The sequence below is a fragment of the Hyperolius riggenbachi genome, chromosome 1 (assembly GCF_040937935.1).
Source record: "Hyperolius riggenbachi isolate aHypRig1 chromosome 1, aHypRig1.pri, whole genome shotgun sequence".
Classification (NCBI taxonomy): Eukaryota; Metazoa; Chordata; class Amphibia; order Anura; family Hyperoliidae; genus Hyperolius; species Hyperolius riggenbachi.
In genome coordinates, this window is record NC_090646.1 from 76,853,007 (window position 1) to 76,877,177 (window position 24,171).

Sequence of the window (24,171 nt, forward strand, 5' to 3'; positions counted from 1 at the left end):
TTATCAGCTATATATGAAGATTTAAATCTAAATAAGACTATTACTGAGACAGTATCATTGCATGACAAATTGTACGAAGGCATGGAAAGCGCACAAGAGTTGAATTTCCCTGTACATCAATCTACCAAAAATCTAATAACAAGCCAGTGGAAAAACCCAGATAAAAAACTATTTATGTCGAGAGGATTTAAAAGACGCTTTCCGTTCTCTGAGGAAGATTGTAAAATGTGGGACAAGAGTCCCAAATTAGACTCTGCTTTCTCACAAGTAAACAAGGATGATGAACTTGCGTTTGAAGATTTGGGCTATCTTAAAGATCAATCTGATAAAAAGATAGAGTATGCCCTAAAAAGATTATGGCCTGCTATTTGTGCAAATTTCAGACCATCCACTGCTACAACTTGTGTAGCGAGAATGCTAGCATTATGGATGCAGCAATTGGAAGATAATATTAATAAGGATATGCCAAAAGATCAGCTAATTAACTCAATGACAGTTATGCATAAAGCGGTAGCTTATATTATTGACGCAGCCTCGGAATCTATTAGATTAACAGCCAAGGCAGCAGGTATATCTAACGTGGCCAGACGTAATCTGTGGATCAAGACCTGGCATGGGAGTATGGCTTCAAAAAACAGAGTATGTGCTATTCCTGTAGTAGGAGATACTCTTTTTGGGCCAGAGTTAGATGAAGTCCTGGAAAGAACTGCCAACAAGAAAAAATCCTTTCCGAAAAAGAAACAGTTTAAAGCAGGAAAGAGATTTTTTCGTCAAAACAGGCAAACAGACAGACCTGATAACCAAAATAAAAGACGTACATGGTCCTTCAACAAGGATCAAAGGAAACCAGGGCCGAGTTTCAAAACCCCTATCACACAAAGCAAACAATGACGAATTGAAAGTGGGGGGAAGATTGGGATATTTCCTTCCACATTGGAAAACTATAACAAAGAGCCCTTTTATTTTAAATCTTATAAAAAGAGGTTATCATATTGCCTTTCAAACAAAACCGCCAAGAAAGTTTGTAGTGACCAAGCCGCTGAGCTTGCCTCAACATCAGACAGCATTAAAAGAAATTATTGCAGATATGCTGGACAGACATGTGGTATCAGTAGTGCCAGTGACACAAAGAGGCGAAGGCTTCTACTCAAAGATTTTTCTGGTTCAGAAGCCTTCAGGAAAGTACAGAATAATTCTGAACCTAAAACCCATAAATCCATACATAAAATACGAAAAGTTCCGAATGGAATCAATTTACTCATTAAAGAACCTACTGATACCACATGGCTTCATGGCAAGCATAGATCTACAAGACGCATATTGGCATATACCAATAGAGCTAGAATCGCAAAAATTCCTAAGGTTTGCAGTGGAGATGGAGGGAAGAATTCAGCATCTCCAGTTCCGCTGCCTCCCATTTGGCATAACATCAGCCCCAAGAATTTTTACCAAAGTCATGGGAGAGCTGATAGGGGACATACACAGACAGGGTATTATCGTCATACCTTATCTAGACGACCTGTTAATAGTGGCAAGAACCTTAGTAGATCTAGAGGAACACAGACAGACTGTACTGAAACAGCTGCAGCAGGCAGGCTGGATTGTGAGCAAGGACAAGTCACAACTCACGCCAACACAGAACATTCTGTTCCTAGGATTCATTATAGACTCAGTACAACAGAGGATTCTTCTCCCACAGGAGAAAGTACAGAAGATAATGTCCGAGGTGGAAAAATTCAATACCTTTCAGACAATAAAGATCAGACAGATTATGCAACTGCTAGGTCTTCTGTCCTCGGTGGCACCGGCGATACAGTGGGCGCTGATGCACACACGAGTTCTACAATCATGGATGTTATCCAAGTGGAACAAACAACAAGACACTCTAGACAATACAGTGACAGTGGAACCTCACATAAAAGACAGTCTAAGGTGGTGGCAGACATCGCAACATCTCACACAGGGCAGACTGTGGTCCATACCGATACAAAAAATCTTGACGACAGATGCAAGCCAAACAGGCTGGGGAGCCCATGTGAACAAGGTTCAAGTACAAGGACTATGGAATCACTCAATGGCAGAGCAGTCATCAAATTTCAGAGAGTTGATGGCAGTGAAAATGGCAATAATGAGCACGATGCATCTTCTAGAGTCATGTCACGTACAAGTTCAGTCAGACAACTCAACAGTAGTTTCATACCTAAATCGCCAGGGAGGAACCAGGTCCAAGAGGTTATTGTTCCTAACGCTGGAAATTCTAGAAATAGCAGAACACAATTTCCTCTCATTAACAGCAGTACATCTAAAAGGGGAATTGAATGTTCTAGCAGATCAGCTGAGCAGGGTGCAGACTACGAACACAGAATGGTCACTCAACCAGAAGTTGTTCGAACTGATAGTGAGCAAGTGGGGACAACCACACATAGATCTCTTTGCAAACAGGTCGAACCGGAAATGCAAACAATTCTATTCCCTAAATGTGATGGACAAACCAATGGCAATAGACGCCCTGGCTCAGAATTGGGATCAGAGCATACTCTATGCTTTCCCTCCACTGAATCTGATTCCCATAGTGCTCCAAAAATTGTTGAGATCACAGTGTCAAATGATATTGATTGCCCCAAACTGGCCCAGGAGATCGTGGTATCCACTTCTCCTGTCAATGCTTGCTACACAACCATGGGAAATACCGGTATCAGAGGATATGATACTGGTGCAGGGCCAAGCTGTAGTAAACCTGGAAAGATGGAAACTTACAGCGTGGTTTCTGAAAGGGCAGTCCTTGAGAGTAAAGGACTGTCAACCAGAGTAGTAAATACTTTACTAAAGAGTAGGAAAGAAAATACTCGCCTTATTTACCAGAAATACTGGAAAACTTTTATTTTATGGTTAGAAAAATCAAACTTCCAATCGACAGAAATGGCAACAATTTTAGAATTTCTGCAGGAGGGAGTGGAAAAAGGATTGGCCTTAAGCACTATTAAGGTTCAGATATCCGCGCTATCAGTTTATTTAGATAAGAAATTAGCACTAGATCCACTTATAATTAGATTTGTAAAATCAATTGAAAGAAATAGACCAATAACAGTAAGACAATTTCCTAAATGGGATCTGTCATTAGTCTTGCAGGCATTGACATCTAGCGAATTTGAGGAAGATTCTCTTAGAATGTGTACGCTAAAAACTGTGTTTTTAGTAGCGATCACGTCTGCTAGACGCATAAGTGAGCTCCAAGCTCTGTCACACAAAGAGCCGTACTGTTCATTCTTTAATGATCGTGTTGTACTCCGAACAAGCCCTGAATTCCTACCAAAAGTAGGAGACATGTTCCATAGAACACAAGAGATAATTTTACCTTCTTTCTGTATGGATCCAAAAACAGAGAAAGAGACTAAACAACATAGATTGGATGTGCGGGAGAATTTATTAATCTACCTGGAAAAAGTCAAGGAATTCAGGAAGTCGGAATCATTATTCGTCAATTATACAAGTAAATCCAAAGGATTAAAAGCATCCACAAAAACCATAGCCAAGTGGATCAAAGATTGCATCATAGAGTCATATAAGATCATGGGTAAAGAGCCTCCAGTGAACTTGAGGGCCCATTCCACCAGGGCAGCCGCAACTACGTGGGCTTACAGGGCAGGTACGTCACCATTGAACATCTGCAAGGCGGCAACCTGGAAGAACCTGGGAACCTTCATGAGGCACTATCGACTGGATCGGCTAACGGAGACCGATCAGGACTTTGGAAGAACTGTCCTAAGGGCAGTTAGCCCACCCTGAGGTTGGTGATTGATTTCTTGCTTATCATCTCAATGTGTACCTGTCCTGGAGTGTTATTGGAAAAACCAGGAGTTAGCTCACCTGGTAACGACATTTTTAATAACACTCCAGGACAGGTGGGGGTACCCACCCCCATATATATCAAATATTGCATGATATACATGTTATGTTATATGTTTGAAAATGTAATATTAGGAGTTAGGTTTAGTATAGAGTTCCTGTTACTTGATATTATACTGCCTGACCCTGGGTCCATCTTTAATTTATAGAGAGGCTGAAGGATATTTCCTGTTCCTGGGAGGAGCCAAGTCTCTCAATGTGTACCTGTCCTGGAGTGTTATTAAAAATGTCGTTACCAGGTGAGCTAACTCCTGGTTTGGTCTCATCTGACCAGAGCACCTTCTTCCACATGTTTGCTGTGTCCCCCACATGGCTTGTGGCAAACTGCAAACGGGACTTCTTATGCTTTTATGTTAATGCCTTTCTTCTTGCCACTCTTCCATAAAGGCCAACTTTGTACAGTGCATGACTAATAGTTGTCCTATCGACCGATTCCCCCACCTGAGCTGTAGATCTCTGCAGCTCGCCCAGAGTCACCATGGGCCTCTTGACTGCATTTCTGATCAGCGCTCTCCTTGTTCGGCCTGTGAGTTTAGGTGGACGGCCTTGTCTTGGTAGGTTTACAGTTGTGCCATACTCCTTCCATTTCTGAATGATCGCTTGAACAGTTCTCCGTGGGATGTTCAAGGCTTTGGAAATCTTTTTGTAGCCTAAGCCTGCTTTACATTTCTCAATAACTTTATCCCTGACCTGTCTGGTGTGTTCTTTGGACTTCGTGGTGTTGTTGCCCCCAATATTCTCTTAGACAACCTCCCTGAGGCCGTCACAGAGCAGCAGTATTTGTACTGACATTAGATTACACACAGGTGCCTCCGCCCGGACCCTCCGCTCCTCACAGGAGACCCTTTTGTCCTCCAGCCTAGTCACCGCCTCTCACTCTCGCATCCAAGACTTCTCATGGGCTGTCCCTCTCCTTTGGAACTCCCTCCCTCAGCCGGTTCATCATGCCATGAGTCTGGAAACCTTCAAACGTACTCTGAAAATACACCTGTTCAGAAAAGCCTATAATTTGCTATAGGCAGCACTGAAGGCACACTGGCTCACCCACTAATCCTTGTGTTTCCTTCCCTTTTGTTTCCTCCCCACTAGCCTCTAGATTGTAAGCTCACAAGGGCAGGGACCTCCTCCTAGTGTTTCTCATACTGCTGTTATTTTAACATATGTACATGTACCAACTACACATCTGTATTTATTCTATTCAATGTCATGACTGTACAGTGTCTTGTATTTCTTATGTATATTTGTTCCCCATTATTTGTTTGTACTATGTACAGCGCTACGGAAGATGCTGGTGCTATATAAATGAAAAAAAAAAAATAATAAAAGGTGCACTCTATTTAGTCATTAGCACTCATCAGGCAATGTCAATGGGCAACTGACTGCACTCGGACCAAAGGGGGCTCAATAATTATGCACACCCCACTTTGCAGTTATTTAACTGTAAAAAATGTTTGGAATCATGTATGATTTTCGTTCCACTTCTCACATGTACACCACTTTGTGTTGGTCTTTCATGTGGAATGCCAATAAAATTGTTTCATGTTTGTGGCAGTAATATGACAAAATGGGGAAAACTTCAAGGGGGCCGAATACTTTTGCAAGCCACTGTATAAACAAGAAAAGTAATAGATTTTAACTTTTGGATTGCCTGATTAGCATTGTTATTACTTGTTTACCAGATAAAAAGAATTGATTTTTGATTTTATGCCCGACAGTTACACTTTAAAGGACTTCCGAGGCCAAAACTAAGAAAATTACACTGTACCTTTTTTCTAGCCGAATCCACGGAGGACGCCCTGCGCGTCCTCCGCTCCGTTCTGCCGTCAGTGTCTGCCTATTCGTTCCCCCAGGGCAAGCCCCGACCCCACCGAACGGGTCGCATCGATGCCGCCCCTAAGATGGCCGCCGCCTTGATCCGCGGCTGCGCAGTACGCTTTGCCGCGATTGCGACTGCGCAGCCTTTAGCCCGCCTCTCGCCGCGTATGGGTCCCGGCATCCTCCTGAAGCGTGCGGCGGGAGGCGGGCTAAAGGCTGCGCAGTCGCAATCGCGGCAAAGCGTACTGCGCAGCCGCGGATCAAGGCGGCGGCCATCTTAGGGGTGGCATCGATGCGACCCGTTCGGTGGGGTCGGGGCTTGCCCTGGGGGAACGAATAGGCCGACACTGACGGCAGAACGGAGCGGAGGACGCGCAGGGCGTCCTCCGTGGATTCGGCTAGAAAAAAGGTACAGTGTAATTTTCTTAGTTTTGGCCTCGGAAGTCCTTTAAGGCAATTTATTTAATTTTTTTTTTTTTTTACATACCTGGGGCTTCTTCCAGCCCCCTGGACTCATCCTGTGCCCACAACATCCTCCTGATCCCTTCCGGCCAGCAGCTACAACCCCCGCAAAGCTGGCCAGTCGGCGGCTACTGCGCATACGCGGCCTCGAGCCACTCGCACCCTTATTGCGTTTTTGTGGTTGGGAGCATTATGCTTAGAATGCATAAATCGCTACTGTGCATGCGCAGAACGCGCTTAGCTGCCGGAGGGCATAAAATAGATCGGACATGCTAGAAATTATCAATCGAGCATTTAAATCAGCCGAAAAATTGTATGGTGTGGATCCAGCATAAGGCTTCCTCTCTGTGTCATGGCTCAGACACCTTAAAAGTGCTTTTCTGAGGGATTTTTGGGCTCCTGAGCTTTCTGAGAGCTTTTAAAAAAAAAAAAAAAAAACGCTCCCGCACGATTTTTTTCGCGATGTTAATGTAAGCCAATGGGAGTGTTTTTTAAAAAAAAGCTCTCAAAGCTCAGGAGCCCAAAAAGCGCTCAGAAAAGCGTTTAGTGTGTCTGAGCCCTAAGTTTCATTCTAAACTAATTGTGATAATTAGCATTTTCTAGCACCTGTTTTGTCATAGGGACATTTTTCAGATCTCCCCCAGCAGCAATGTTCACGTTTGCAAAAAAGCACGGTATTTTTTCTAGAGTTTTTTTTTTTCTTCTCTTTCCATTGAGAAAGCAGCTGTTACTACTTTAATGCATATGAATTACAGTGTAGGTCCCAGCGCTGCCTACCTGCAGTAATATGAGCAGTGTCTGCATCGCGTCACACGTCTGCCTTGCTGTCTGTTGCTCCAGGCACTTCTCTTATACTGAGGTCAAATGTTTTCACCTTCATACATGGCAAACTTCCACAACGGTCAAAATCAAAGCCCTGGTGTAGGAACAGGGTTTTTTTTTTTTTTTTTTTTTTTTTTTTTTTTTTTGAGGTGGACCTGAACTCTTGCACAGGACGGAAGGAAAATATACAGAAATATGCCCAGTATGTATTTATAGTTTAGCCTGTCTAATTCCCCCTCATCTGTGACTAATAACAAATGTAGTTTGATCTCTCAGCTGTGTCAGCTGGCTGCCTTGGCAGAGCAGGATGTTAACCCTATGTCTGCTTCCATGAAAGCAGGAAGAAGACACACTGCAGATTTATTGCAGGATTTGTGTCAGATGTAACAAAGAAATTTGATATTTTTTTTCTGTGTTATTATGCGGTTGCTTATCTTTTAGGGCTCGTTTCCACTGTTGCGACGCGATTTCGCCGGCATTCCGACGCTTGTAAAAACGCATGCGGATGCGTTTCCGCATGCGTTTTTACCCGCGATTTCGCGTGCGATTTCGCATGGCAGGGTGCCATGCGAAATTAACCATGACACTGCCAGGGCAAAATAACATTGAAAAAGGTGCGAAATCGCACGCGAAATCGCGGGTAAAAACGCATGTAACAAACGCATGCGTTTTTACTATTAAATACATTAGCGGCGATTCGCACGGATTCCCGACGCAGGCGAATTCTGTGGGTCCCGTCGTGCAGATTTGGCCCGCCGCCAAATCGCTCCCGCACGCCGCACATGTAGAAACAGCCCCGGCCACTTCACTGTAACAAGCGAATCCGCATCTCGTCGCCGCATGCGGATTCGCTATGGTGGAAACGAGCCCTTAGAGCAGAAAGAAAGTTCTGAGTTCTGGTCCACTTTAACTATGTATTTATTAGAACATTATTTTAACTCCATGATACATTTAAAGTGTACCTGTAGTAAGAAAAAGTGTCCCAAATGAGCCGTTACCTAGTTAGAGAAAAGCCTGTGTATAATCCTGAGGCTTCCCCATCACCTGGACCCTCTGAAGCCTATTAGCAAGGCTTTCCGTGCTACTGCATAGACGAGGGCTGTCTTGCACCTGTGTTCATTCTCGTACAGGAGGGAGGCCTCCTATACAGAGTATATAAGCACAGTTGAATCCAGGGCTGTGGAGTCGGTCCAAAAATCCTCCGACTCCTCAGTTTAGGATTCCACCGACTCAGAGGGCTTGTTTCCACTGTTGCGACGCGATTTCGGCCGCATTCCGACGCTTGTAAAAACGCATGCGGATGCGTTTCCACATGCGTTTTTACCCGCGATTTCGCATGGCAGGGTGCCATGCGAAATTAACCATGACACTGCCAGGGCTAAATAAAATTGAAAAAGGTGCGAAATCGCACGCGAAATCGCGGGTAAAAACGCATGTAACAAACGCATGCGTTTTTACTATTAAATACATTAGCGGCGATTCGCACGGATTCCCGACGCAGGCGAAATCGTTGGCTCTTTTGTGCGTTTTTTTCACGCTGAAAAAAACGCACCTCAACAACGCTACAGTGGAAACAGGCCCATCCACTTGTATTACATGTGCGGATCTGCATGCGTTGGACGTATGCAGATTCGCGATAGTGGAAACGAGCCCAGACTCAGACTCCTCGACTCAGACTCCTCTAATTTGCATATTACAATTTTGTTGATTAAAAGTATGTAACATGAAATTCGTCTCTTAACTGCCAAAGCTTAGGAATTTTACAAGACAACTGAAGTGAGAAGGATATGTAGACTACTATATTTATTCCCTTTAGACTAAAACTAGTCCTTGGTAAGAGTACTTGTAAAAGGTACAAACCGGAACAAAGAACATCTATCAGGCCCTAGCCTAGGCAATGTAAGTGTGGGTACATGTAAGAATGATGTGCAGGTACTCTGCAGGGGAATGAGGAGATTGTAAACAGGCAACACCTCTGTGTTCAATGTGCACAGCATTCTCAGTGGATCCCCTGCAGCTCTGTGGAGAGTGCATATGTAGAGTATAGTACTACTGTGTAACAAAGTAAACCTGAGACAGATGAAATTAAAGTTTTTTTATACATACCTGGGGCTTCCTCCAGCCGCCTTCAGGATAATCAGTCCCTCGTTATCCTCCTCCGCCACCTGGATCTTCTGCTATGAGTCCTGGTACTTGAGCCAGTCGGGCGTAGCGCGTATGCACACACTCCGCCACCAGGAGCATACTACACCTGTGCAGCACTATTGGGCAGGTGCAGAATGTTCCTGGCTGTGGGAGCGGCATGCGGCCGGACAGCGCTGACTGGCTGAATTACCAGGACTCCTAGCAGAAGATCCCGGTGGTGGAGGACAGCGAGGGACTGATTAGCCTGAAGGGGGCTGGAGGAAGCCCCAGGTATGTATAAAACTTTACTTTTCATCCGTCTCAGTTACCCTTTAATTTGTAGTCACCAAACCAAATTTTAACAACATATCAAATTATTTGATTTCATCAGCAAAGGGAGTGCATACATTTGCATAAATCAGCATCAATGCAGAATTATTTCCATCTTGTTGACCATCTCTATTAGTGACACAGCTACACATCAGGCTTTATTCTTACAGCATAGATGTTATTTAGTATATATAAGAGATTCCTGTGTACACATCATATATACAGTCACAATCAGATATGTATATCTGACCTTAAAAATACGGGAACTGCTTTATTGAAGCAGCACAAGTAACTAATTTTGATTGGTTTATTTCATTTTTGTGGACTAAGCACAGCTATTACGGTGTGTATATATAGTGTATATATACATTATTTTTAATGACTATTATCCAGGGCTGTGGAGTCGGAGTCGTGGAGTCGGGCAATTTTGGGTGCCTGGAGTCGGGGAAAAATGCACCGACTCCGACTCCTAATGAATTTGTAACTGTAATTAAAATAGAAAATATGATCAAATGTTCTATTTCTCAGATAAAAGTCATTAAAAATAATGTGTATATATACAGTAATAGCTGTGCTTAGTCTACAAAAATGAAATAAACCAATCAAAATTAGTTACTTGTGCTGCTTCAATAAAGCAGTCCCCGTATTTTTAAAGTCAGATATACATATCTGATTGTGACTGTATATATGAAGTGTACACAGGAATCTCTTTTATACACTAAATAACATCTATGCTGTAAGTATAAAGCCTGATGTGTAGCCGTGTCACTAATAGAGATGGTCAACGAGATGGAAATAATTCTGCATTGATGCTGATTTATGCAAATGTATGCACTCCCTTTGCTGATGAAATCAAATAATTTGATATGTTATTAAAATTTGGTTTGGTGACTACAAATTAAAGGGAAACTGAGACGGATGAAAAGTAAAGTTTTATACATACCTGGGGCTTCCTCCAGCCCCCTTCAGGCTAATCAGTCCCTCACTGTCTTCCACCACCCGGATCTTCTGCTATGAGTCCTGGTAATTCAGCCAGTCAGCGCTGTCCGGCCGCATGCCGCTCCCACAGCCAGGAACATTCTGTACCTGCGCAATAGTGCTGCACAGGTGTAGTATGCTCCTGGCGGCGGAGTGTGTGCATGCGCACTACGCCTGACTGGCTCAAGTACCTGGACTCATAGCAGAAGATCCAGGTGGTGGAGGAGGACAACGAGGGACTGATTATCCTGAAGGCAGCTGGAGGAAGCCCCAGGTATGTATAAAACTTTAATTTCATCTGTCTCAGGTTTACTTTGTTACACAGTAGTACTATACTCTACATATGCACTCCCCACATAGCTGCAGGGAATCCACTGAGAATGCTGTGCACATTGAACACAGAGGTGTTGTCTGTTTACAATCTCCTCATTCCCCTGCAGAGTACCTGCACATCATTCTTACATGTACCCACACTTACATTGCCTAGGGCCTGATAGATGTTCTTTGTTCCGGTTTGTACCTTTTACAAGTACTCTTACCAAGGACTAGTTTTAGTCTAAAGGGAATAAATATAGTAGTCTACATATCCTTCTCACTTCAGTTGTCTTGTAAAATTCCTAAGCTTTGGCAGTTAAGAGACGAATTTCATGTTACATACTTTTAATCAACAAAATTGTAATATGCAAATTAGAGGAGTCGGAGTCGTGGAGTCGGAGTCGGTGGAATCCTAAACTGAGGAGTCGGAGTCGGTGGATTTTTGGACCGACTCCACAGCCCTGCTATTATCTGAGAAATAGAAAAATTTATCATATTTTCTATTTTAATTACAGTTACAAATTCATTAGGAGTCGGAGTCGGTGCATTTTTTTCCGACTCCAGGCACCCAAAATTGCCTGACTCCACGACTCCGACTCCGACTCCACAGCCCTGGTTGAATTGCAAAGCAATCACATCGCTTTACGATCTTTCATAGTTTCAAAATATTTACCCTTCCTCCCTCCCCCCCCCCCCCCCCTCATCAGAAATCTTAAAGGGAACCTTAACTCTAATAAAAAAAAATGAGTTTTACTTACCTGGGGCTTCTACCAGCCCCCCCCCCACCCCCCCCACCCCCTGCAGCCATCCTTTGCCCTCGCAGTCACTCATGGCTCTTCTGGTCCCCCTCTCCCAGCTAGTTTCGTTTTTTGCCGACGGAGTCGGCCGGCCGCCATGCGTAAGTTTTTACGCATTCCCGCTAGTGCAGGAAGCTATTGCAGACATCAACAAGTACATTTTTATGCGTTACGGTTGTTGGCAAAAGTACATTTTTATGCGTTACGGTTTTGCCAGTCGGCAAAAAACAAAACTAGCTGGCAGCGGGGGACCAGAGGAGCCATGAGTGACTGCGAGGGCACAGGATGGCTGCAGGGGGCTGGCAGATGCCCCAGGTAAGTAAAACTCGTTTTTTTTTTTTTTTTTTCTTATTAGAGTTAAGGTTCCCTTTAAACTCATTGCAATTGCTCTGTACACACATTGATTCACGTTAGAGGGAAATAGAAGAAACATGATTGCATTGCCTACAGCACAACGTGCGACATTGATTGTAATTTGGATCAAATTTAGGGAGAAAAAAACAATCAATTTTTATTTTGACCAGACAGAAAATTTTGCGTCGGGGGAGCAGCGCTAGATAGACAGCCCATAGCTTTGCGCTGTATCGATTTGATAGATTTCATGGTGGGGGGGGAGCCAATCCCCTCTTTGATCAGATTCAGGTCAAAGTCAGGTCATTGATGTGTTTTCCTTATTGGGTGGCAATCTAAGTGTGTATAGCCAGGTTTACAGAGCATCTTTTCCTCTATGGTGTTATGAGATGCAGTAGAGTATTGTACTGTTAGCCATCAGTAAAAGCAAGACGTTTTGAATCGGGATGATACCATTTATTAGCTAAGAAAAAAAGGAGTACGCTTTCATCTGTGAAGTTCGGCTGTGAAAGGTTATAAGATGAACAAGCAAAGGCGAGTTCTGAAGGTTATGTCAGCAATGCCGGTATCCCCATGCTGAGTGTTACCTGCTGTATCTGGTTCTCTCCTGACGCACCAGTCCTAGGCCTGAGCTGCCAGAGATGTTAACCCTCTCTTGTGCTTTCCTACTCAGAGCTGTCAGGAAGTATTAATACTTCTCTCTGTTTCCTCTGCTTCTGTACTGCAAAGTTTAGGCTGTGAATGCTTTCAGCTCCAATTAATAAATCTAATTTGACGACCGCTTCTCTGCTTTGGTGTGGTTGTTCCAGCTTGACTGACTGTACACTCATCGATTTATTTTCTTTTTTTATCTAGAGATTTGATCACTCTGATCAAATGTGACAGTTATCCATGGCACAAGCTGTATCAATCATAATCTCGAGTGATTTGCGGCAAAAATCTATTGAAATTACGATTGGACAAAATGGTAAATTTTAATTAATCGGACACGGCGGGAGGAGCTGCGTTAGATCGACAGCCCATAGCATTGTACTTTGATAATTGTTAGATTTCATGGTGAAATCTATTGATGATGCATGTGCAGTATATGGAGGGATATGATCCCTCTCTGATCAGATTCAGATCAGAGGGATTGATCTGTGTTCTCGGATTGGGTGGCAATTGAAACGTGTATTGGCACCTTCCAGCTGCACTGCTGGTAGGTGTGTACTGGTGATATTGGAGAGGGTTAAAGTGGACCTGAACTCTTGTACAGGACAGAAGGAAAATGAAGAAATGCACCCTCTATGTATTGAGAGTTTAACCTGTCTAATCTCTTCCCCCCCCCTCCCCCCCATTTGTGTATAATCACAATTTTAATATTTTCTGCCAGCTGGCTGCCTCAGTAGAGCAGCTAATGTGTGAAACACAGGATGTTAACCCTATGTCTGCTTTCATGACAGCAGGAAGTAGACATACTGCAGATTTATTGCAGGATTTGTATCAGCTGTAACAGATACATCATAAAGGTTATTATGATGTTGCTTATTGTTTAGAGCAGAGAGAAAGTTCTGAGTTCAGGTCCGCTTTAAAAGCACAAAGAAAAACCTATGAAGTCTCCTGATATATGCAACAAAACAGTCCTCTGATGTATCCATAGAAAATTGCCAGTAGTTGTAAGCAAATGGTTTGCGGTTCAATGTTGGTTACTCTTCTCTCTGCTCTCTTGCAGTTCCTCAGCTGGGAAAGTCGTTGCTGCTGGAGTGCTGTTTGCCGGCGGTGGAGTTGGTGGTACGGTGCTCTATGCCAAGTGGGACCCAAAGTTTCGGGAAAATGTGGAGAAGTCCATACCTTACTCAGAGAAACTTTTTGATCTTGCACTAGGGCCCGCACCTTATAATTTGCCAGTGCCAAAGAAACCGGTAATTCATTCTGCTTCCCTCTGGGTCTTGGGTTCCAAATTGTTTTTGTAGGTTTGTCCTGAGGAGGCTGTGTACACTTCTTGGTAGAATTGTAAATTGTTTCCAAGTACTTTCCCTCCCTTTTCCACCTCTCCAGCCTATTTGTCAGCCCTTTATTACAGTATATAGTGTTTATGTACGATAAGTTATATATATTTTTTTATTTTTTAAGTTGTCCTTTCCATACTAAAATCCCCCTTATTAATGTTTGTGAATATGCCAGGACCCTTTGTGCGAATCAGCTGTTCTTGGCACGCGGCTCTGAGAGCCGAGTGCCGAGACTGGGCACCTTATAGCAGCAATGTTATGCTGCGCGGGGCATGTAGCAATAATTCGGGGCTCTGGCAGCTCCTAGACCCCGAATTACATCTCCCACCGTGTTGCGACAACTCCTGAGGGGGAATAGTATTTAACGCCGCCTCAGAGTTTAGCGGCAGTGGTGAGAGCCGTCATTCCGCTCTCACCGTGCCGAAATAATATGCACCCCCCTTTGTGGACCCACTTAATAAGATAGGAATAATCCACATAGACTGATGTTTGATATCCTCATGTGTGTCTCAACAGGTGAAGCCGGGACCCCTGCAGATCTCCTCAGTGTCCGAAGTCATGAAGGAATCCAAACAACCCAAGAAGGAATCTACAGAGACGTCTCCTGCAGCCAGTGAAAGTGCAGAAGGTAAATCCATTATTTTTTTTTATTCTGAAGAGCCAGCAATAGTAGTGTTAAAATATGTGGTACGAATTAAAGGGAACCTTAAGTGACATGATGAGATAGACGTGCATGGAGTGCAAGGAGTTAACATACCGGTATGCAAGTGACAGTTTCTCTCCAGTTGGTACCCTGTCAGACTATAGTGTCCCTCACAAGGAATTATTATTGATTTATAAAGCGCCAACATATTCCATGGCGCTGAATTACAACCAGAAAACACTATCGTGGCAGAGAACTGGCCTTCTTAGTGCAGGGAATAGATTAAAAAAAGGTCAATCGTTCATAAAATGACTTTTAGATATCCCACAGTTTTATGTTATGTTAAAACCTTGCAAAGTAGATGTATTGTTTTGTCAGCTCAATAACACAGTCTATGCCTTGTTTCAGAAAGCAACAATTTTAGGAGTAGGAGGATAGATACAATTGTTTATCTCATAAATTTATTTTCACTTAAAGAGAACCAGAGATGAAGCACCCTCTTGTATTTTACCTTATAAATCAGTGGGAACATGACAGTAAACACCTAATCTGCCCTTTGTTTCATTGTTCTCTGTGTAATCTGACTGTTATCAGTCTGATAAGAATCCCCGACTGAGAAGTCAGGCTGCTCCGTATAGCTAAGTCTGTCTTCTGTGGTGTTATTTCAAGCCCAAGCCTGCCCCCTTGTGGCTTTGCTATAATGACTCAGCAATAATCATTCCCAGCAAAGCCAGATTTAATTGCTCAGTCTGGGATTCTTGTGACTGCTGTTAACAGACACTTTTAGCAGTGAGGAGGAAACAGAGAGCATGGTAAGTGTTTTCTCTAATGTTCTTACTGATATACATGGTAAAATACACAAGGGTGCTTCCTCTCTGGTTCCCTTTAAGGTTCATGCTTAACCTCCCTGGCGGTACAAAAAATCCACCAGGGGGCAGCGCAGCACCTTTTTTTTTTTTTTTTTTTATTTATTATTATTATTTTTTTTAAAAGCATGTAGCTAGCCTAGCGCTAGCTACATGCTTCCCCCCTCCCTTCGCTATCCCTCCCACCCCTCCGATCGCCACCGGCGCTTTTGCCCTGCAGGGAATCCCGTTCTGAACGGGATTCCCTGTATGGGCTTTCCCATCGCCATGGCGACAATCGCGATGTCATCGACGTCGTGACGTCGGCGGGTGCTCCGCTCCACCCCTCAGCGCTGCCTGGCACTGATTGGCCAGGCAGCGCAAGGGGGGGGGGGCGGGCGACGCGGCGGATAGCGACAAATTGGCGGCGCCGATCAGATCAAACACGCAAGTGCTAGCTGCGTGTTTGAAAAAAAAAATTATGTAAATCGGCCCAGCAGGGCCTGAGCGGCACCCTCCGACGGCTTACCCCGTGTCCAGCACGGGGTTACCGCTAAGGAGGTTAATTGTTAGATTGGAAAAAAAATCAGTTCTCAATCAGTATATGGCCACTGTCGAGGATATTTGTCTGAATCGGGTGTATACAATACTGTAATCATGGTACGGCTCTTGGTGTATGGCTGGGTGCACCACTAAAGACAATGTTTCACCTGAGTCTAGTGTTATACACTAGACTCATGGCCCCCAGCCATTTTAACCAGGGCTGAAGAATCGGTACAAAAATCATCCGACTCCCAACATCTCACTTTATGAAACCACCGACTCCAAGTACCCAAAATTACTCCGACTCTTTAGTCTAATACTTCTGGAGCCGTGGGATTGGTACAAAAATTATCTGACTCAGTCCAAAGTTTGAGACCTCCAAATCCAGGTACCTAAAATTGCTGCGACTCCGACTCCTCAGTCTAATCTTTACAAAGGATATGGATTTGGTTCAAAAATCATCTGACTCTGACACCTCAGTTTATTGAAACCACCGACTCCAGGTACCCAAAATTGCTCTGACTCCTCAATTTCAACTCCACAACCCTGATTTTAACCTTATGCTCTTTTGAGACAGTGGCCTAATACCTGCTCGGTGGCCAATCTTGGTCTGGCTCTTTACCTGTCTTTGTTCTAACAAGAATCTGATTAGGATAAATACAGTGCACACAAAGCAACCCTGCATAAGGACTATTAAAGAAAATCTGTAACGAAAAAACGTCCCCTGGGGGGTACTCACCTCGGGTGGGGGAAGCCTCCGGATCCTATTAAGGCTTCCCCTGTCCTCCTTGGCCCCACGGTGGCGGCGAAAATCCTCCCGGAGCGGCGGCGATGTACATATTTACCTCCGTGGCTCCAGCGCAGGCGCAGTATCCGCTCTTACCACGGAGATAGGCGGAAATAGCTGATCTCCGTCGGGCCGCTCTACTGCGCAGGCGCAAGTCTCCTGCAGAGCGGACCTGGCGGATATCGGCTATTTCCGCCTATCTCCGTCAGAAGGGCCGAAACAGCGCCCCCGCTGGAGCCTGGAAAGGTAAATATTGAACAGGCTGTCGGATTTGTCGCGCCGGCTTTGAAGGGCTGCAGCGAGACCCCCGTGGGACAGAGGAGGACAGGGGAAGCCTCATTAGGATCCTGAGGCTTCCCCCTCCCGACGTGAGTACCCCCCACGGGACGTTTTTCTCGTTAGTGTCTCTTTAAAACTTAACTTTTACCTGCTGACAATGGCCTATATGCTGTGTTAATGATTTGAATGTTTCTGTATATAATGTATTTATGCATTATAGCACTCATGCACTTGGCACTTTTTCCCTGATGAAGCTTCCAATTAAGGAAGTGAAACATGTCTGATTTTGGTGGGGTGTGTGTGTTTTATGTTATGTAATGATGTTTAAGGAATGAGGATTTATTTCCTCACATACTTACCTGAGTTCCCAAATCATTAGCTGGATACTGATCATTAACCTCCCTGGTGGTCTATTAAAACCGCCAAGGGGCAGCGCAGCACTTTCATTTTTTAATTTTTTTAATCATGTAGCTAGCCTGGCGCTAGCTACATGATAGCCGCTGTGCAGCGGCAATACCCACCCCCTCCGATCGCCTCCGATCAGCGCAAATAGGAAATCCCGTTCAGAACGGGATTTCCTGTTTTGCTTCCCCGTCACCATGGCGACGATCGTCGACTATCGTCATCTACGTCGTGTTGTTATCGGGAGTCCCGATCCACCCCTCAGCGCTGCATGGCGCTGATAGGCCAGGCGGCGCAAGGGGTCTGCAGGGGGGGCGGCGGGTAGCGGTGGCGATCGGGAAGTACACGCAGCTAGCAAAGTGCTAGCTGCGTGTACCAAAATTTTTTTTATACAAATCGGCCCAGCAGGGCCTGAGAAATCCTCCTGCATGGCAAAGCCCGACTTGAGGTCGGGCTTACCGCCAGGGAGGTTAATGCTAGTCAGCTTGTTACAGGATCTTCGTTACAATAATAGTCCTTATGCAGGGTTGCTTTGTGTGTATCTCTCTTTGTTCTGGTCAGACGAAAAGGACGCTTAATACATAATCTTAACTTGTACAATACCATGGGCTTAATGTAAAGGAGTGTGCGCTATGCATGCCTTACATAACAGCGCTCGCTGCCATGTAAGGAGCGTGCCTTCCTTAGTTACGCATGTTGCTTACGTAGCAATGTGGGTAACTTTAAATGCAGGCGGTCCTGTGAAGTACCGCTACCGCGAAACATCAAGAGCGGTCGCTACTATGACAATTAATATGTTAATTGACCTAGTAGAGGCTGCTAGGGAATTATTGCGGTAGCGGTACTTCACAGGACCGCCTGCATTTGAAGCTACACTTGTTGCTACGGAAGGAGCTAAGAGAAGGCACACTCCTTACATGGCAGCGAGTGCTGCTATGTAAGGCGTGCATAGCATGCGCTCCTTCACATTAACTATCTAAAGACCGCATCACGCCAATGGGCGTGGCCACGGCGGCAGCCCCAGGACCACTTAACGCCAATTGCCATCAAGTACTGGGGCGGGGATTTGCAGGAGCTCACGAGCGCTTACGCGCACGCATCTCCGCATGAGTGACGGGGCTCTGCTCCGCCATCAGTCTCCCAGCGGCGATCGGCGCTAGGAGACTGTTAGACAGCGAAACTGCCGTCTTTTCACTCCGTACAGCGCTGCGATCTAAGGCAGCTCTGTATTGGGGACAGCCGCCGCGGTACACGGCTCTCCTCTCCAGAGGCTCAGGGGTGATCGGCTGTCATAGGCTGAAGCCTATGACAGCCGATCACAGTGATTGGCTGGCAAGGGGAGGGTAGGGGTGTGTGTGTGTGGGAGGGGGGGGGGGGAAGAAATTTATTAGAAAAATAGACATAAATATTTGCAAAAAAAATAAACATTGGGGGAGCGATCAGACCCCACCAACAGAAAGCTCTGTTGGTGGGGGGAATCGCTTGTGTGCTGAGTTGTGCAGCCCTGCAGCGAGCCCTTAAAGCTGTAGTAGCCCATTTAATAAAAAATGGCCTGGTCTTTAACCTTCCTGGCGGTAACCCCGAACGTAGTTCGGGGTAAGCCGCGCAGGAGGTTTTCTCAGGCCCTGCTGGGCCGATTTGAATAATTTTTTTTTTTGCTGAACGCAGCTAGCACTTTGCTAGCTGTGTCAGCACTTCGATCGCCGCCGCCCCGCGCTCGATTGCCGCTATCCGCGTCGCAAGACAGCCCCCCCCCTAGACCCCTGCGCTGCCTGGCCTATCAGCGCCAGGCAGCTGCAAGGGGTGGATCGGGACTCCCTTAGACGTCACGACGTCCATGACGTCGGTGACGTCATCCCGCCCCGTCGCCATGGCGACGGGGGAAGCCCTCCAGGAAATCCCGTTCTTTGAACGGGATTTCCTGATCGCCGGAGGCGATCGGCGGGGCTGGGGGGATGCCGCTGAGCAGTGGCTATCATGTAGCGAGCCCTCGGCTCGCTACATGATATAAAAAAAAAAAAAAATCAAAAAACGGCTGTGCTGCCCCCTGGCGGTTTTTAATATACCACCAGGAGGGTTAAGGGTTTTAGCACTGCGGTCCTCAAGTGGTTAAGCTGTGTTTTAGCAGCACAGCTTAATGAATCAAGCCCTATGTCTTTATAAACCTGTTGTCACAACTATTCAAAGTGACCGTTTTTTAAAGGCCGCAAAACGCTTATCAGGCACGATATTGATATCCAATATGTTGATACATGGACTTTTATGATATGTTATATTCACTGACCAATTTTAAGCTCATAGTTAAAATCTACATTTTACAAATCCCACTGTGTTGGATTTGCTATGGATATGTTTAACCCTCACCCCTATGTATTATTTTTTCATTGTTCTCTGCATTGTTCTATGGAGGGGCTGCCTATATATTACCTGTACTAATTGTATATTCCCAGCATAAAGACATTGGCTTTGTATACTTGTTTGGATGCAGAAGCTGATCTGAAACAGAACATTGTTAAAGCAGTAGGGTTAGCCATACTACGCCAGGGAAAACACATATATAACTACATAAATGCTTGATCTACTTGCATAACACATGTATTGTACTGTCTACATTTTCATTTCAGTGAATTCTATATAGTAAATTAAGAGAATTCTGTTCCTGGTGGGAACCATGTCTTTTGCCCACAGTTTAGGCTAAACCCTGATGTCATTTCTGCCCTGTGCTTTTTTTTTTACCTTTCTCCTCCAATCGCTGAGTCACCTCAGGCTTGTTTGTAAACACAAGTGAGCAGGGATTGTGTTTCAGATAAGCAGCTAGGCAGGGAAAAAAAGGAAGAGGAGGAATATATTATAGATAAAAAGAACCCCCAGCATGCAACTGTTTGGCACTGACTACTAAAGGGCCAGTGCTCCTATAGTATGTGATGACTCCAAATCATAACAGCAGAAAAAGTTTTGAATGCAGGATTGCTGTTGAAATTTGATTTTTATGGTGACAATCCCGCTTTAATACACTCATTCCTGTATAGATAGACGAGACACGCTTTGGCTTCACTTTCCTCATGTGTATACTCTGGTACTTGTTTCTCCAGCTTCATCTCATGTTGCACAGATCATTTCTGCCACCGGTGATGTCCTCTCAGTACCGGCTCCCGCAGTGCATGAAGAGAAGGCCCCCGCAACGCAGGAGGCAGCAGGGCACGCTCCGGATCACCATGGCAGCTCTGGTAGGGCACAATAGCTCCATCTATTGGCAGAATGGGAAAATGCAGGAGAAATGCAGCTCTTCTGATATTAAAGTGAAACTCCAGTGTGCAGTATTTCGTTCTGTTGGGCCAGTCATTTGTAAAACCATGGTAATGGAAGGAAGCTTTCCCCTTTTTAAAGTGCACCTGAACTGAGAGTGATATGGAGCCTGCCATTGCCTGGCTGTCTTGCTGATCCTCTGCCTCAAATACTTTTAGCCATAGACCATGAACAAGCATGCAGCAGATCAGGTGTTTCTGACTGAATGAGCTTGTTTCTGGTGTGTGATTCAGACACCGACGAGAGCACAGGGCTGTCAGGCAAACTCGTATTGTTTAAAAAAAAATTAATATGGCAGCTTCCATATCCCCTCTCAGTTCACATGTTCTTTAAAGGTTAATTGGCCAAGCCTTGTATGGGTGTGTTGCCTCCCCTGGATCAACAGGTACATTTCTGTCTGCCAACCTCTCATATACCAAATGTTGTCTCTTGCTAATGTAATGCTATTTGTGCAAAGCATTGCATTAGCAAGAGCTTTACGCATCACTGGTGCTAGGAAGGCACTGCTAATGGGCTCCAGGCCTTAGAGCTGCAATGATCCGCAGGTGTCCATGGCAAAAGCAGGTCTGAAATCATTAAAGGTTTTGAAAACACACCTCTCTCTCACTCACTCACTCACTCACTCACTCACTCACTCACTCACTCACTCACTCACTCACTCACACACACACTCACACACACAGAGGCCAGATCTTCATAAAAAAATGCTGCAGGAGGGGGGGTGAAATCGTTGCGCAAGCGCTGACTGAACAATCGATTTCCGTCCGAAATCGATCATTCCCGTAAGATTTCGCTCGATCGCCGGCGGGTCGGGAGTGCATTGATAGCGGTGTTCGAATGACCGACGCTAGCGGCAATACATTATCTGATCCGGCCGCCGCGTATTCCTGCTGTCGCTGCTCCTTCTCTGCTGGGCTCCGGCAGGCTTCACTTCTTCTTCCTGTCCCGACAGGAAGAGCGCCCTCTAGTGTTTAAATTTCCCTGGACAGGAAGTACAGTGAAGCTGGAGCCCGGAGCGGAGACCGGGGGACTCGCGCCGGCCGGATCACGTAATGTATGAAGGGGCGGCAGCTCCACAGATGGTGAATCGATTTCACGCTGATTCACCATCAGTTTGCAGTAAAGGCAGCCATACGATCCCTCTCTGATCAGATTCGATCAGAGAGGGATCTATCTGTTGGTCGATCTGATGGCAAATCAACCAATGTATGGCCACCTTTACACAGCCTGAATAGGAATTCCACTAAAACAGGAATACGAACTGAATAGAAACTCCACAAAAAACAGCAAAATGCACACAAATTGGCTTTATCGCCAGGTGCAGGCAGGTCTTAAAATGATCGGTAAATTATGTGCTAACATGCCCCTATTTTACATGAGAATTCCAACTTTTGGTAAAATACCGCACATTTTATGACCTAATTTACCGCATGAGGTAAATTATGACTAAAATCTACCCTACCAGAATAACATACTGCTTTTACCTCCTGCGGTAAAAAAACCACTTATGACATTAAACTGACGGTAAGCGTACCAGAATTAAAGAGGAACTGTAACGTCAAAACGTCCCCTGGGGGGTACTCACCTCGGGTGGGGGAAGCCTCCGGATCCTAATGAGGCTTCCCACGCCATCCTCCGTCCCTCAGGGGTCTCGCTGCAGCCCTCCGTGCAGCGGTGACGTCAATATTTACCTTTCTGGCTCCTGCGCAGGCGTTCTGACGGCTGTCGGCTCCGAAGTAGGCGGAAATACCCGATCATCGTCTGGTCTGCTCTACTGCGCAGGCGCAAGTTTCCGGCGCCTGCGCAGTAGAGTGGACCCGACGGAGATCGGGTTTTTCCGTCTATTTCCGAGCCGACAGCAGCCACAGCGCCCCCGCTGGAGCCAGCAAAGGTAAATATTGAATCTACAGTCGGGTCTGTCGCCGGCTGTTCGGAGAGCTGCAGCAAGACCCCCGTGGGACAGAGGACGGCGTGGGAAGCCTCATTAGGATCCCGAGGCTTCCCCCACCCGAGGTGAGTACCCCCCAGGGGAGTTTTTTGATGTTACAGAGTCTCTTTAAGGCTAATGAGGATCGGTGAAAAATGTGCTAAGAGATATAAAAAATGGAATGCAAACTGGAAAGGTATTTTCTTCAATAACTTCATTTTGGTTTAGGCTTCCTTTAAGGGCAGTTTTGCCCTTATTAACCACTTTCCCCCCGCCCGTACGAATTTCTCCGTCCCTTTTTCCATCCTTTAACCCCCAGGGACGGAGAAATCCGTACTTTGCGCACTCCCGCGCTCCCGCTCGTAAACTCGCCGCTAGTAAACACGCCGCCGCCCGCTCGCCCGGAGATCAATGAACGGGAAAATCCATTCCCGTTCGTTGATCTAAGCCCCGCAATGATCCGCTGCTCTCCGATGGGCAGCGCGATCATTGTGATCTTACCCAGCCTCCAAGTACTTCCTCCAAGCTTCCGGAAGGACGCTTGGGAGGTCGCATTAAATCAAAAAGTTACTGTGGCCATCTTGTGGCCAAATAGTAAAACTACACCCTACACATTTTTCACATACAAATAAATTACTTTTACACAAAAACTCATTACCTCCCACACTTTTTTTTTTTTTTTTTGTAATAAAAAAAAAAATAAAAAAATGTACAATAAAAAAAATACATAAATAGTTACCTTAGGGACTGAACTTTTTTTTTAAATATTTGTCAGGAGGGTACAACACTGTTACTTTATAAACTATGGGCTTGTAATTAGGGATGGACGCAAAACTGAAAAAAATGCACCTTTATTTCCAAATAAAATATTTGCGCCAAACATTGTGATAGGGACAATTTTATAACAGTTTTATAACCGGGACAAAAGGGCAAATACATTTCATGGGTTTTAATTACAGTAGCATGCATTAATTAAAAACTATAATGGCCGAAAACTGAAAAATAATTTTTTCCCAGATTTTTCCTATTTTCCCATTAAAACACATTTAGAATAAAATAATTCTTGGCATAATGTCCCACCTAAAGAAAGCCTAATTAGTGGTGGAAAAAAACAAGATATAGATCGTTTAATTGTGATAAGTAATGATAAAGTTATAGACGAATGGAAGGAGCGCTGAAAGGTGAAAATTGCTCTGGTGGTCAGGGGGTAAACCCCCTCAGTGGTGAAGTGGTTAATGTACAAGCGTCTTCCTTTCTGCATCTGAACCGGAATGAGTGAAAAAGCAATTATCAGTGGTAGGAGGGAGGGGTACTCTGGAGTCATGACGATACCTGACTACTTTTTTTTATTAGGGCCTGTTTCCACTTGTGCGGTGTGAATTAGTTGCGGAAAACGCAAAACGAATTTGCACTCGTATGCAAATTTTACCGTGAATTTGCGGGCGTTTTCGCATATGTTATTAAACTATGCGAATTTAACCATGTCAGTGCCTGTGTGCTTTTACATTGATTTTATGCGAAAACGCCCGTGAATTTGGGGTAAAATTTGCA

At 45.0% G+C, this 24,171-nt stretch overlaps 1 protein-coding gene across 2 annotated transcripts in view; it reads left to right on the forward strand.

Annotated features, from left to right (window-relative positions):
* Positions 1-24,171, forward strand: part of IMMT (inner membrane mitochondrial protein) — a 68,595-nt gene that overhangs the window by 17,942 nt on the left and 26,482 nt on the right. For both annotated transcript variants that reach the window (XM_068275394.1, XM_068275403.1), the window contains exons 3-5: positions 13,612-13,801; positions 14,405-14,516; positions 20,480-20,614. In XM_068275394.1, the coding sequence (XP_068131495.1) occupies positions 13,612-13,801; positions 14,405-14,516; positions 20,480-20,614 (437 nt within the window). The remainder of the gene's footprint in view (positions 1-13,611; positions 13,802-14,404; positions 14,517-20,479; positions 20,615-24,171) is intronic.